Raw genomic sequence first — 16528 nt, 5'->3', positions numbered from 1 at the left:
CCACGAGTTTTCAAAGATAATGGCCAAGGGCTCTGCAATCACAGCCGCCAATTCCTTCAGCACTCTCGGATGCAATTCGTCCGGCCCCATGGACTTGTGCACGTCCAGCTTTTCTAAATAGTCCCTAACCACCTCTATCTCTACAGAGGGCTGGCCATCTCTTCCCCGTTTTGTGTTGCCCAGCACAGCAGTCTGGGAGCTGACCTTGTTAGTGAAAACAGAGGCAAAAAAAGCATTGAGTACATTAGCTTTTTCCACATCCTCTGTCACTAGCTTGCCTCCCTCATTCAGTAAGGGGCCCACACTTTCCTTGGCTTTCTTCTTGTTGCCAACATACCTGAAGAAACCCTTCTTGTTACTCTTGACATCTCTTGCTAGCTGCAGCTCCAGGTGCGATTTGGCCCTCCTGATATCTTTCCTACATGCCCGAGCAATATTTTTATACTCTTCCCTGGTCATATGTCCAACCTTCCACTTCTTGTAAGCTTCTTTTTTATGTTTAAGATCCGCTAGGATTTCACCATTAAGCCAAGCTGGTCGCCTGCCATATTTACTATTCTTTCGACTCATCGGGATGGTTTGTCCCTGTAACCTCAACAGGGATTCCTTGAAATACAGCCAGCTCTCCTGGACTCCCTTACATGAATCCCATGTTTCTGGAATTGTTTTGTTTTGTTTTTTTTTTTTTAAAAGAGTAATACGAGTACTTTACAATCAAAATTAATAAATTAAGAATAAAATCCTTCTCAATGTTACATTTTTATCGTACCATCTTTTACAGCACTTCACTATTTTCAGTAATTTGTGTTTATGATCCAAACACAACCTTCACTGTAGCAGTGAATAATAATGACCCATAGTAAGCTCTCAGAACTAGAGAAGAGCAAACTAGAATCTACACATACAAGTGGACACACACTATCCAAGATTAATAGCAATGCTTTTTTTTTTTTTTAAATAGGACTTAAGGGCACATTTGCTGTTATACATTCAATCACCATAAAACTAGCTTTAATCAGAATGGCAAGAGGGGTACTGGTGAGTTTACTCTTGGCAGCTATTGTTTGGAAGAACATTTTTATTTTTTAAAACAGGAATCGTATCTTTTGCAGATCAAGTCCACTGTCACAATGAGTCACCAATAGAGGGTTAAAAGACTAATAAATCAAATAATCTTTCATTACCTCACAGACAGTACTTTGAAGCAGTTAAGCAGCCTTGACTAGGCGGCCTTTATTAAACTTCATCAAATGCTTTTGCAAACTGAAGTGTTTTATTGAAAAACTCTCCAAACATATCAAGAGCTGGTGGAAGACATCATTTTATTTATTAGAGCTGAGTGAATTTTTTAAGATTAATAGTTTATCTGTGGAAAAATGAAGTTTCAGGTTGACCAAAAGTATTCATGAATGTGACTCAAATTCACTGAATAGTACCAGCCAGTTTTCTTTTCCAGCCTAGAGAGTCACAAGGCAAGTTAGGTGTTATTCACAAAACCATCAAAGAAGGTGGAGGCATTGCAACCCCTACATTCCTTATAGCACCTGGGTTAGTTACCTGCAATACAAGAGACTTAGGTTCAAGTCCCCATTTTTCCTGATTCACAACAAAATTTTGAACTTGGGTCTCCCGCATTGCAGGTAATGACCCTAACAACTAACTACAGAGTATTTGGGGGTGGGTCATAATCTCTCTGGTTGAAGCTATGCTATGTTGGATAAATAATTAAATATTCATTGGAGCAGAGACTGAAACCAAGGTGACCAACCCTCTATCCCCCAGGATGAGTACTTTAACCACCAGGCTAATACAGAGTCATTCTGTATGAATATTTACAATAAGTGGAACAGTTTGAATAGAGAGCTCCACCCCAGAATACCCTAGAGTCTACCCGTTATTGCATTCACCTGCAATGTGGGAGACCCAAGTTCAAAAATTTGTTGTGCATCAGGAGGAATGGGGACTTGAATGCAAGTCCCCCACATCCCAGGTGAGTCCTCTAACGACAAGGCTATGGGGTATAATTGCAGCAGCACCAACACCAGTGTTGTGAACGACATTTCCAAAATTTGCTTTGCTCTTAATTAAAAAATAAAAAACAGTTAAAAATGCTGGAAAATAAAACTTGTTATTTGACCAAAACCTAATTTTCTTCCATGTTTTTGTCTTGCACAGAAAAACAAAAATCATTTTGGGTCAATGCAAGATGATTTGTTTGTTTGTTTTTGGTTTGCTGGTCAAAAGAAAACAAACAGCAACACACACACACACACACACACACACACACACACACACACCAAAAAAACAATCACCACTAAAACAAACAAAAAACCCACCAAATTCCCCTTCCTCACCTCAGCGATTATTTGCACATCTCTACTTATTATACACTCCAGCGAATGAGATGCCAGGGGCCTTCAAGCCCACTTACTTTAATGGATCCAAGGGGGAAATGCTCAACCTTGCATTCCAAAATGGCACATAAGGCCTCAGTCCTACAAACACACAAGGTGGATTTGATTTAAATAATGATTTAAATCACTAATCAGGAAGACTCAATTTAATCATGGATTTCTACATAAAAGTGCATTCTTATTGGCTGTTATAACCTTAATACATATTCTTCACAACTCAGAAATAGATGCAGGTTTCATTTTTAGAAGGTACACACTATACTTTTTTAAAAACAGTAATTTATTCTGAAAACTTCTCAGATTAGTTTTACAGCTAAATCAGAAAATAAATAATTGTCTGATTATTTCATTTACCAAAGGTAATTGAAGCAGATATTTATGAAGTCATTGGGAGGGAACTATTTCCAAGTAAACAGGTTAATCATTAATATTTGGGAGGATTTTCTTGCCATGCTGTATTAGGAGGAGAACATCACCAGACAGATATTTAAATTTTTTTAAAACAACAACAACGTTACATATTCTGGATTTTTTTTTTCAACCGCAAACATATAACATTTTAACAAAACAAGCATATACATTTTTTAATTTAGTTAAATTCAAGTTTTTTAAAATCAGGTTTGATTTTGTTAAAATTGTTTTTAACTACAATAGTTAAATGAAATATTAAAAAAAAAATTAAATCTACGTCAGCCAGGTCAATATAAGAAACTTAAAATACTGGCTTCTGCAGCTAACTCAGTCATCTTCACCTCCACTTTCCTGTTTGTTCATAATCTAGAAAAGAAAAACAAGCTTTCCTGCTTTTTAAGGTCCCAAACGATTTCTCAATTTGGAATGAATTAGTCCAAAGGAAGAAAATATTCTTTATGCACCAGCAGAAGAAGCTACTGCTGTTAAAAGTGAGATCATCACTTCAACAGTCTCTGAATCCCAGTGCTTAAGTGACTTCCACCAGTTCACCGGTGTGACTTTCTTTAAAGCATCAGCAGCAAACATATTTCTTGAATGGTTCTTATTCCCAAACTGGGCGGTCTCTTTTACGGCCTGCTGCCATTATAGGTTTTCCATTTTGTGAGAGAATGGTTTGGTAGATCTCAAATCAATTAAGGCTACACTCAGAAAGACTTCAAGACTTCTGGAATATGCTGCTCAAACAGTTTCATTTTGGTTTCTACTGCCTGTCCCTCCCTTCTCACATTTATCTCCAGACTTCTTCTCTTTGTCCAGATCTATTCTGCCCACAACAATCTTCTATTCCTTGAACTTCTTGAAACGTTGCACTTTTAGAGAGGAGGTAAGGGATTGACTCTGGGTACACAAATTTGCAGAGGGACAGTAGGGTTGAGGTCTGTTATTTCTCCTCACCTCTAGATATTATTTATTTTAAAACGTTTTTGCTGTTAACAAGCATATTACTTCTGGAGAGACAAATCCACAATTTGAGAACTGCAAAACTAAGCATCTCTGATGGTATCTTCTAGACTGAGCACTGAGTCCTATTAGGTGGATAGAAAGATTAACCTAAATAATCTATATGGAAGCCTCTGGAACCCCATAAGATTGGGTCCCTAATCCATGAACTACTGGAACTCATTTACAAAACTTTTCTTAAACATTATATGATGTCTCATACTATTCAAATTTATAATCCCTATTCCATGATGAGATATCTTTCAGCTATAATGTATTTTAGGTTTTTTCCTCAAAAAGCACTTTATAAAAAATAAAATAAAATCCTATTTAAATAAATAAATAAAAGACATTGATTTTTATTCACCCTGAAACACACACAAACTTAACTAACAAAATCAGATGGATTATGCACAAGGTTAAGCATGTGTCTGTTTACAGCACTGGAGCCTAATCCACAAATTGCCCTTATTCACATGAAATAATCCTATTCAGCTCAATGAGGTTACTCTCATAAGTAAGGGCTTGTAATATTAGGCCCTGTAAATCTATCAATCTATATTTGTTTAATTTGCTCTGAGTGATATATTAACCACCGTAATAGTCTGGCAAATTTCCAGATATCAATCTAACACTATCCCTCTAAATATCCATGGATAAAGAGTGATATTCTTCAGAAAAGAGATTATTTTTACTAAAAGCAGGAGTCTTGGATAACTAAAGATAGAATCTTTAAAATATAATTTTCTTTCCACTGTTCATGCTGTTTACTTTTGAATTTTTCTAATCTTAAAAAAAAAAAAAATGAAACTAGCCCAGTCAGATTCCAGTCTTTAGCTTGGAGGTTCTCAGTGTAGTCGTACATTTTTTTTTTAATTTTGGCGCAAGAACTGCAGGGGAAGGTTTATTTAATAATAAAAAAAAATCATGGCAACAGTTTCTATTGGTTCAGTTTTGCAAGTGGAGATTTCCTTGGAAACAGATCTTCATTCCTTAGAAATTGATCTGCACATTCCTCCATCTGATGAATTGATAACACTTAATTGTGTACATTTGCTTCTTAAAAATCTTGTTTAAAAGTGAATGTCCTTGATCATGACGGGTGCAAAATTGACTATAATGGAGGCTAAAGTTCTTGAATTATGGGCAATGACAATACGGGCACCAATACAATGGCTAGCTCCTGTCATGAAAGATTCTCTAGGAGTGAAAGGTAATTGGTCAGTCCTTTTCACTAAGGGAACCGGAAATGGACCAATATTTACCACGAATTTGACCTTTATTTCATATGCTGTAGGCCAGCCAATCATACTTCAGAAGATAATGACTTTCAGTCACTACCAAAGTAGGTCAAATTTAAACCTGCAACATTGACATGAAATCACTTATATCCTCTACACTCCAAGAGCCATCTATTCTGCCAGGAGCGCCAATGTTATGTAGTTTTCATGCTATACATGTACATTTGACCTTGAAAACCCTTCATCTTTGCTAGCTTGTGCATTTATTCTACAACATGATCTGCAAGATGTTGGTTTAGAAATTTGTTTACCAGAAGCAGTTTACAAGAAGTGATGAAAGAAGGTTTCTTAAATTCAGCATTAAAAAGTGAGGCTGCAATATGAAACTATTCATATGAAGTTTTTATGGCAGTTTTATTCATATGAGACAGAACATGCAGTGCATAACATTAAGAAACTTTTACCCACATTAGGACAGTGAACATCTATTTTATAATCTAACTTTGTTTCCACTTATAAAGCCTCTGCTTTTTGAAGTTATTTTTCAGTTGGATACAATACATGAATTGTCCACGTGCATCATTCAAGGTGCTATGATGAGGGGCACTATTATAAGAACCTATACAGATAGGTGAAGACAGATAGCTATACAGACAGCTCAAGAAGAGGTTGGAAAAATTGTATATTGCCTTTTTCAATGACTGATTTTACACCAAGCTCAACAGAAGTGTATGTATGTGGTTTAAAGGCACCATTCTGATCTTCTGGGTTGTCGAAAACCAGTTTTGCACTTTCGTTTTTTCTCTTATGGAAGAAGGATTTATTTAAAATACATGACTTGCTGGTTGGTACAAGGATATTAGAGGCAAGGTGGGAGAGGTATGACCTTTTATTGGACCTATTTCGTGCTACTATCTATTAATAAATAGATTCCAGAGTAGCAGCCATGTTAGTCTGTATTCACAAAAAGAAAAGGAGTACTGGTGTTACCTTAGAGACTAAAAAATTTATCTGAGCATAAGCTTTCGTGAGCTACAGCTCACTTCATTGGATGCACTTCATTGGATGCATAAGCTTTCGTGAGCTACAGCTCACTTCACTGGATGCATCCAATGAAGTGAGCTGTAGCTCACGAAAGCTTATGCTCAAATAAATTCGTTAGTCTCCAAGGTGCCACAAGTACTCCTTTTCTATTAGTAAATATTAATCCTTCTAGTCCTTTCTTTCCGTATATTTGATTCATTTATCTATCAACTATTCTTCAGAATCTTTATAATATTAAAAGAGACTAAGTTGAATTCTAAGGCCCAGAACACTGACCAACAAGTAACCCTATTCAGGAATTTTATGCGTTAGGCAGTATTTAATAATTCATGGCATCTTCAGGTCTATAAAAGTCCAGATATTCTAGGAAACCCTCTCCCCGTTGTTAAAATATAGCCTTACATAAGCATATATAAAGGCTTGGGAAACTAATAAGAGATGATTGTTACAGCAGATGTTTTCTGTTGGGGAATCAACACAGAAGAATGATCATGGGATAAGAAGGACCCACAGAGATACTATCTTGAAGAATTGTTGGTCCTCTCAGCTGTAAATAATTATGCCTTCACATATAAATCAGGTAAACCGAGAGTGTATAGAAATGAACTACACTGGTATGAGAAATTAGTTGGGGAATGAAACTGCACATCCCTCCAGATACAGTGAAGGAGACAGACATACCTTAGATCTGACAACAGAGTGGTAATGCATCTTTTCATTCTGTATTCTATATAGTGCTGTACTAATCTCTGATAATCATTGATCAAATAATTCCAATCGGAGACTATTTTTCAACAATCTTGAGTTGTCACTAACTCAGACATGCCACATTCTGCTGGTGAAAGAGACAAGCTTTTGGGTTTACACAGAACTCTTCTTCAGGTCTAAAAAGCTACTCAGTGTCGCAGCTAATACAGGGTGGAACAGATTGTTTAGTATAAGGAATTAACATGTTATAAAAGACCATACAAGCTGAAGTGGGCAGTTAACATCTTTGCAGTTCTAGGGCAAAGGAGGGTTAGTGGGTTATAGATTGTTCTAACTAAGCCATAAAACCAGTGTCTTTGAGTCAATGAGTTTTAGGCTATGTCTACACTACAGTTTGTGTTGGCAAAATTTGTCACTTAGGGTGTGAATATTCCACCCTTCTGAGCAACATAAATTAAACTGACATAAGCATTTGTGAGAGAGCTTCTTCTGCCAACATCACTTATGCTGCTTGCAGAGGTGGGTTTTTTATGCCGACGGGAGAGTTCTCTCTCCTGTCGGCATAGAGCATCTTCACCTAATGTACTGCATGGCGCAGCTGTATCGGTACCTGTATCAAAAGAACTGCTTCATTAAGGGAAAAAACTGCAATTGCACACCACTAGTTATCAAACACCCTATGCTGGAAACCATATGGGATATCATTAAACAATTATAATCTGTGCTTGACAGCGGCCACATCTTGAAAGAATCTTTCCCAAACTCCCTCTTCTGGTCTCCAAACACCCCCCAACTTCAGCATATTCATTAAAAGAAGCAAGTTTCCCACAGACCAAGACACACAAACTCAAAGCAGTACCAGAACAACAGATGCAAAACTTGCAGACATCACCACGCTATGATGATTAATACCCACCCAAACATACCTTTCAAGACATGTGGTTTACCTAATCCATTGCACTAAATACCCCAATAACAAGAATTACTTGTAATAGAGTAGATAAGAAACTTTCAGAGTGAAGTCAATTTAAAATTGACAGGTTCCCTTAAAGAATCACATCTGAAGCTTGATGGTACTTGGTGCATGAAAATATGCATCTCCCCCAAAACAAAACAATAACCATCCCTGTAATATTTCTGCAAATATATAAACGTAACTGGATTTAAAAAGAAAGTTTCACACTATATAGTGCTTTCATTTTCATGCATCTCCAAGCTTTCAAAACAAGTGATAAGTGCATACGTGAAAAATATGCAAGCATATATGCTTGCTAACATTACTATTTTATTAATGAGAGGAAAATCAGCATGGACTCCAGGATATCAAAAAGAGCGGATAGGGAAAACTAATGTCAGAGAAAACAGTCCAAGATGCAAAATGCCAATTGTGCCAGACTACAGTTGAAAGAAAGTTTTAGGACTACTTAAGCAATTAGGTCACTCATCTGAATGTACCTGAGTATTCTGGATCTTACCAAAAAGCAATAATATTCCTTTTTAGAACAGATGTTATATAATGTAATATACTGGTTAGCATACTGCTGAAGGGCTCAAATATTAACTTTGAAGCTTACATCTTTTAATGAACAATGATCAGTCTATCACAAAAGTGAATCAACTTGGGGTACATGTTGAATCTTTAAGAGACATTTAGCAAGTTAAAGACTGCAAATCCCACAATGCAGCTCTGCATTGGATCATCTATGCAAGACTCACTCTTTGGTGACATAAGACAAACCAAAGGCATTAAATTGAAATAAATATTTAATTATGGGTTCTTCAGTCTAGCAGAGAAAGTTACAACACAGGGGTAGGCAACCTATGGCACGTGTGCCAAAGGCGACACGCAAGCTGATTTTCAGTGGCACTCACACTGCCTGGGTCCCGGCCGCCGGCACCGCTCAGCCCACTGCTGGCCCTGGGTCCTGGCCACCGGTCCGGGGGGCTCCGCTGCCAGCCTGGGGTCCTAGCCTCGGCCCAGGGCCCTGCTCCTGGCCTCGGCCCAGGGCTCTGCAGCCGCCCCCTGGGATTGTGAGGGGTGCAGACAGGGGCAAGAACCTTAAAAATTGTTCCACTGGGATATTTTTAAGTCCCGATTTGCTGCTTACATCACTATCACGCCACGTGGAACAGCGTACTGCATTTGACGTTGTACGTGCCGTCTGTCGCAATTTCTCCGCTCCCCCCGCTTGTGAGTTGAGGGGTACATTTGACAAAATGTCAGCTCCTAAGGAAGCAAAGTTAGATGTCCGTTTATTTCAGCCTTCTTAGACAGAGACATTTGGATTTATTCAAAAGAAGGACCGGGCTGTTTGTGCTTTCTGTTGTGAAAGTGTTGTTTGTCACACATCAAGTGTTCGACATTTTGAAACGAAGCACAGGAAAACCTTTCTTGATGAAGCAGACAAGACTGAATTAAAAAGGCAGTAGCAGGATATGAGAAGCAAAGCAGTGTTTTTAAATGCTTAAGTGTAAGTAAAAATCAAGCCACAGAAAGAAGTTACAAGACTGCACAAGGCATTGCAAAAAACGGAAAGCCGTTTACAGATGGGGAGTATATAAAAGAAGTTTTTCTCAGCAGTTCTGAGGTTTTGTTCAATGATTTGCCAATTAAAGATACGATCGTATCTAGAATAAAAGAACTGCTAGTCTCTGCCAGACCAGTTGAGAGACATGTAAGCGAAATGGCAGAAAACATTAACGAAAAGCAGACGACTACATTAAAAGACACAGCAGTTTTGAGCGTTGCAGTTGATGAGAATGTGGATATATAGATGTTCCACATTTGACAGTTGTTGCAAGATATTGTACTTCCAATGAAATCTAAGAGGAACTTCGTTGCCTAAAACCCCTGCATGGTGCAACAAAGGGGGAAGATATAATGGAAAGTTTTGTAAGCCATTTTGAAGAACGAGGAGTTGACATCAGAAAAATATTGTGTGTGACAACAGATGGTGCTCCTGCCATGGTCGGAAAACAGAAGGGGTTTGTGTAGTTACTTGGAGATCAAATTGGCTGCCCGACAGTCACATTTCACTGTATCATCCATCAAGAAAACTTGTGTGCTAAAATTTCTAATTCAGAGCTTAATAATGTGATTAATACAGTGGTGCAAATTGTGAATTTCCCTGTTGCTCGATCTGCTTTGACTCACAGTTTCAAGCACTGCTAGAAGAGATGGACAGTGCTTATAACGACATTTTACTTCACAGCAACATTCGGTGGCTAAGTCGTGGCACGGTTTTGATGCGCTTTAATAAAACTGTTTTGATGCAATCAAGGCCTTTTTGTCGGAAAAAGGACAAAACTACTCTGAACTGGATGCTGACAAGTGGCTGTGTAAGCTCATGTTTCTAACCGACATCACCACTCACCTAAACAAACTCCACCTCTGTCTCCAGGGTGCAGGACAAACAGTTATCTTTATGAAGCCTGGAAGGCATTTGTAGTAAAACTAGCAGTTTTTTCCTTAGAATATTCAAACTTTGACTTTCCGCTACTTCTAACACATAAAAGAGCTATCAACACGTTGCACTATCAGAGTTAATGAGATTGGAATGTACATGCAAGAATCGGAATCAGAATCTTCTGACAGATTTCAAGATTTCCAGCACTTTGGCCCAATGCTTTCTTTTCTAGTTAAGCCTGAAAAGTTCAATGAAAGCGATTTGGATTTGTCTATATTTTAGTGGATGGATGTTGAAGATTTCAAAATGCAGTTCACTCAGTTAAAAACTCAGAATTGTGGACAGCAAAGTTTGGAGATCTGCAGAGTGCACTTGAAGCTACCAAGAGAGCTCATGGGGCCTCTATTCTGACCTGCTGATGTCCCTGACAGTGAAATTTAACTGTTTGAAGAAAATTGCATTTGCAATGCTTTCAGAAGATGCGTTTGCAATTTGGATCCACATTCCTGCGTGAACAAGTATTTTCACACATGAAATCTGTCCTGTCCCTCTCTGAGCTGGTTAACAACTGATCACTCAGAAGCCTGTGTGCAGTTTGAAGTATCCAAATACGTGCCAAACACTGGAAAACTCAGCAAGGAAAAGCAAGGGCAAGGATCACACTAAGCTGAAAAGATCTGAATTTTAATGTAATTTTAAATGAAGCTTCTTAAACATTTTAAAAACCTCATTTACTTTACATACAACAATAGTTTAGTTATATAATATAGACTTAGAGAGAGACCTTCTAAAAACCTTAAAATGCATTACTGGCACGCAAAACCTTAAATTAGAGTGGATAAATGAAGACTCGAAATACCAACTCTGAAAGGTTGCCGACCCTTGACATAACATGATCCAATGGCTGGAAGTTGAAGCTAGACAAATTCAGACTGGAAATACGGCTTACATTTTTAACTGTGAAAGTAATTAACAACTGGAACAATTTCCCAAGAGTGGTGGATTCTTCATCACTGGCAATTTTAAAATCAAGATTGGATGTTTGTGTAAAAGGTACACTCTAGCAATAATCTGGGGGAAGTTCTATTGCCTGTGCTATACAGGAGGTAAGACTAGATGATCACAATGACCCTTTCCAGCTTTGGAACCTATTAAACTTATCAGATTGTATTTATGTATCTCTGTCTCATATGCACACGTTATCTTGAACAAAAACTGGTAACCCTCTTTTAAATAAATATGCTGAACTCACAAAAAAGGTGTTGTTCCAGCACTAAACTTGGTCATTTTTCTGATTTAGATTAATAGATTCTAAAGTCAGAAGGGATCTCTGTGATTATCTCCTACCAAACACAGGCCATAGTGCTTCCCTAAAATAATTCCTATTTGAACTATAGCACATCTTTCAGAAAAAAAAAAAAATCCAATCTTGATTTAAAAACTGCCAATGATAGAGAATCTAATACAATCCTTGGTAAATTGTTCCAATGGTTAACTACCGTGTCTGGTTTTATGATACAGATCATCTTTAATTTAATGTAAAAAGAATCTGAAAAATAATGACGAGTTAGCAATGAAGAGCAGCGTTATTGGCATACAAAGGCAAGTCTACACTACAGCGCTACATCGGTGCAGCTGCACAGAGTGGATAAAAATCCATAATTTTTTTTTGATAAAATGCTTTGAGGAAAAAACTTATCTAAAGATAGTTTTAATTAAGATACATTATAACTCAAAGATATCTCATCATGGAATAGGGATTATATATTCGAATAATATGAAACATCATGTAATGTTTAAGAAAAGTTTTGTAAATGAATTCCAGTAGTTCATGGAATAGGGACCCAATCTTATGGGTTCCAGGGGCTTCCGTATAGATTATTTAGGTTAATCTGTCTATCTACCCAATAGGACTCAGTGCTCAGTCTAGAAGATACCATCAGAGATGCTTAGTTTTGCAGTTCTCAAATTGTGGATTTGTCTATCCAGAGGTAATATGCTTATTAACAGCAAAAATGTTTTTAAATAAATAATATCTAGAGATGAGAAACAACAGACCTCAACCCTACTGTCCCTCTGCAAATTTGTGCACACAAAGTTAATCCCTTACCTCTCTCTAAAAGTGCAAGTTTCAAAAAGTTCAAGGAATAGAAGATTGTTGGGGGCGAAATAGATCTGGACAAGGAGAAGTCTGGAGATAAATGTGAGAAACGAAAGAGTCAAGGTTCCTTCCCCACTCTGAACTCTAGGGTACAGATGTGGGGACCTGCATGAAAAACCCCCTTAGCTTATTTTTACCAGTTTAGGTTAAAACTTCCCCAAGGTACAAATTATTTTACATTTTGTCCCTGGACCTTATTGCTGCCACCACCAAGCCTCTAACAAACATAACAGGGAAAGACCTCGCTTGGAAATGTCTTTCTCCCCATATCCCCCCAAACCCTACACCCCCTTTTCTGGGGAAGGCTTGATAAAAATCCTCACCAATTTGCATAGGTGAACACAGACCCAAACCCTTGGATCTTAAGAACAAGGAAAAAGCAATCAGGTTCTTAAAAGAAGAATTTTAATTAAAGAAAAAAAATCAAAATCAACTCTGGAAAATCAGGATAGTAAATATCTTACAGGGTCATCAGATTCAAAACACAGAGAATCCCTCTAGGCAAAACCTTAAGTTACAAAAAGACACAAAAACAGGAATATCCGTTCCATTCAGCACAACTTGTTTGATCAGCCATTTAAACAAAACAGAATCTAACTACATTGCTTACTGACGTTTTACAGGAGTTCTGACCTGCATTCCTGCTCTGGTCCCAGCAAAAGCAACACAGGCAGACAGAACCCTTTGTTGCCCCCCACCAACTTTGAAAGTATCTTGTCTCCTCATTGGTCATTTTGGTCAGGTGCCAGCGAGGTTTTCTTAGCTTCTTAACCCTTTACAGGTGAAAGGGTTTTTTCCTCTGGCCAGGAGGGATTTAAAGGTGTTTACCCTTCCCTTTATATTTATGACAGAAGGATATATATGCTTGTTTTGTTAAAATAATATGTTTGCCGCTGAAGAAAGAATTCTAGAATACATAACCTTTGTTGTTTTAGTTAAATAAAACAATTTAAATGTCTGTCTGGTGATGTTTTCCTCCTAATACAGCATGGCAAGAAAATCCTACAAATATTAATGATTAACCTGTTGGAGATAGCTCACCTCCCAATGACTTCATAAACAGCTGCTTCAATTACCTTTGGTAAATGAAATAACCAAACAATCATTCATTTTCTGATATAGCTGTAAATATAATCTGAAAAGTTTTCAAAATAAATCACTGTTTAAAAATGTAGGTTTCATTTTTAGAAGGTACAAACTATACATCTATCTCTGAGTTATGAAGAATATGTATTAAGGTTATAACAACCAACAAGAATGCACTTTTATATAGAAATCCATGATTAAATCGAGTCTTCCTGACAAGTGATTTAAATCATGATTTTAAATCAAATCCATGCTGCAGCTGCAACAATGCAGCTGCGCCACTGTAGCGTGTTTGGTGAAGACACTATGCCAATGGGAGAGCGCTCTCCCCTTGGCACAATTACTCCACCTCCGTGAGAGGGGGAACCTATGTCAGCAGGAGAGCATCTCCTGCTGATATAGTGCCAGGGTGGCTAGTGCTTAGGTTGCTGTAATTTGTCTTTTTCACATCCCTGAGTGATGTAAGTTATATTGATTTAAGCAGTAGCTTAGACCAGCCCCAAGTCTCAAAAGGCAAGTCAAGAATAAGCCATAGAGGACTTTTAAATCAATGTTTCTACACAGGGACATTAAAAGTGAAGACAAGTAGACACATGCTTGAGTAGACATGTACAGAGGAGCAAGGAGAGGGGTTAACGTAGTCAAAACAACAAGTATTCTTACAGCAAGAATCTGAATGGGTGTAAAATGTGACACCCGTGCTTGGGGATTAACATCTGAAATTGTATTTATTTTTAGGCATGTATAACTATGCTGGTTTCAGAGTAGCAGCCCTGTTAGTCTGTATTCGCAAAAAGAAAAGGAGTATTTGTGGCACCTTAGAGACTAACAAATTTATTTGAGCATAAGCTTTCGTGAGTGACAGCTCACTTCATCGGATGCATCCAATGAAGTGAGCTGTAGCTTACGAAAGCTTATGCTCAAATAAATTTGTTAGTCTCTAAGGTGCCACAAGTCCTCCTTTTCTTTTTATAACTAAGCTGTCAACGTATTAGATTGGTACTGGACCTGTGACATTCAATCCAAGGCAGATGGCAAAGGACTGTTCCTCCCTAGAAAGCGCTGCTCAAAGTATCTGCCATCAATAAGAAGCCAAAACAGCTACGGAACCGAAGGTGGTGGGCACATGGGAGTGCAAGGCTAATGCCAGTGCAGTTTCTCCTGCAGAGCACGTGCAGCGCGGGATGCCCCCGGGACGGGTGTGCTGGGCACGCCGTGTTTGGCTCCATAACCCCTCACCTGAGCGCTCATGAGCAACCCCCGGCGTGTGCAGCGAGAAACCCTCGCAGCCGGGTCCGGAGGCGGGTCGCTGTCGGGGAAGCTCGGACCCCGGCGCCCGGCCAGGCCCAGAACCCGACAGGGCTCAGTTACACCCCCCGCCCGCCTGGCCCCTCACCGCACGGTCCGGATCACGAAGTAGACGATGAGGGCGGCGCTGGCCACCACGAGCACCGCCAGGGCGCGCTGGGTCATGGGCTGGTTGCGCTCGGGCGGGGCGGACACGGCCAGGCTGCTGCTGCTGCCATTGCTGCTCCGCGTCGCCTCCCCGGGGGTGCCGCCTTGCGGGAGCGCCGAGCGGGTCTCGCTGATCGCCGCGGCAGCCTCCACGCACAGCGCTCCCAGCAGCAGCCCGGCCAGGAGCTCGCGCAGCGGCGGCGGCATCGCGCCCCCTCCCTGCCCGGCACCGGCCTCCCACGGAAGGCGCCGGGCCTAGGCGCGGCCGGGCCCTGCAGCCGCGGCAGAGGAAGCGGAAATTGTCATCACGGCTCCGAGTCCGGCCGGGCCGCCGCAGCCATGGACGCTCCCCAGCCGCCGCTGTTGCTATCAGGTGACCGAGGCGCGGCGGCCCAGGCCGAAACTGGGCTCGGCGCATGCGCGATTGCAGCTCGCGGCTGAGGGCGCGCGCGCGGGGCCTTGGGTAAGGCCGGTTGCTGCGGGTTGCTGGCTGTCGCGCTGGGTAGCGGCTGACCGCAGGCGGGAGTCAGGCGCCATGCCGGACTGTGCGGACGCAGGGACGAGAGTGTGAGCAAAAAGGGGGCTGCAATACGGTGACCCACCCCCGACCCTGTGCTCCGGGATAAGGCAAGAGCCGGAGGAACCTGGATCCTGCCTGGCTGTCTTTGGCTCTCACCTCCTCCTCCAGTTGCACCATCCACCACCTCGGGAACAAGCCTCGCTGTTCCTAGTGCAACTACAAGCCCGCTCGTAGCCCGTGGCTTCCCAAAGCACGAGCGCTGTTGCAGCCCAGATCTGGATCCATTCAGGTTTTTGTCTCTCACCTCCAGGGCTCCTGGCAGGAACAGGGACCACGTGTATCCGCCCTTCCTACTGCGCCCAAAGCATTCCAGACTTTGAGTGGATGACCGTGCATGAAATAGATCCTGCACCTAGAGCAAGCTGGCTCTTGGTAATTTTTGGCCCTAACCCCCACATTGTAAAGAATCGAAACAACACAATTATAGCTGTTTCTAGTTCATCATAAATATCTTCCTGCTTCCAGAGAAAAATGTGCCCTGTGAATAGGGTGGGTTTGCCAATTTTCTAATTGCATAAAACCTAACAATCTTGCCCTGCCCGGCCCCTTTCCTGAGGCCCCGCCTTTTCTCCGAGGATCCGCCCCTGCTCACACCATCCCTCCTCCTTCCATCGCTCATTCTCCCCCACCCTCACTCACTTTCACTGGGCTGGGGCAGGGGGTTGGGGTGTTAGAGGGGGTGAGGGCTCTGGTTTGGGGGAGGGTGGATTCCAGGCTGAGGCTAGAAATGAGGGGTTCAAGGTGCTAGAGGGGCTCCTGGCAGGGGATTGGGGAACAGGATAGGGTGAAGGCTCCTGCTGGGGGTGTGAGCTCTGGGGTGGAGCCAGAAATGAGGGGTGCAGGAGGGAGCTCTGGGCTAGGGCAGGGGGTTGGGATGTGGGAGGGGGTGTGGGCTCTGGGGTGGGGCCTGAGGATGAGAGGTTTGGGGTGCAGGAGGCGGCTCAGGGCTGGGGCAGGGAGTTGGGGCATGGGAAGGGTGTGGGGTGCAGGCTCTGGGAGGCAGTTTTGGTCCAGGAGGG

At 41.0% G+C, this 16528-nt stretch overlaps 1 protein-coding gene across 2 annotated transcripts in view; it reads right to left on the bottom strand.

Moving 5' to 3' along the window:
* Window positions 1-15299, bottom strand: part of FAM174A (family with sequence similarity 174 member A) — a 33662-nt gene extending 18363 nt beyond the window's left edge. The window contains exons 1-2 of one of the 2 annotated variants that reach the window (XM_043514826.1): window positions 14871-15282; window positions 2432-2495 (exon numbers count right to left, since the gene is read on the bottom strand). In XM_043514826.1, coding sequence (XP_043370761.1) covers window positions 2432-2495; window positions 14871-15136 — 330 coding nt within the window. In that variant the 5' untranslated portion in view covers window positions 15137-15282. Of the gene's footprint in view, window positions 1-2431; window positions 2496-14870 lie in introns of both variants that reach the window. The other variant, XM_038403155.2, reaches the window with a different exon arrangement.
* Window positions 15300-16528: the final 1229 nt, after the last annotated feature.

Source organism: Dermochelys coriacea, chromosome 5 (assembly GCF_009764565.3).
Source record: "Dermochelys coriacea isolate rDerCor1 chromosome 5, rDerCor1.pri.v4, whole genome shotgun sequence".
NCBI classification, from domain to species: domain Eukaryota; kingdom Metazoa; phylum Chordata; order Testudines; family Dermochelyidae; genus Dermochelys; species Dermochelys coriacea.
This window is presented reverse-complemented; position numbering and strand designations above follow the sequence as displayed.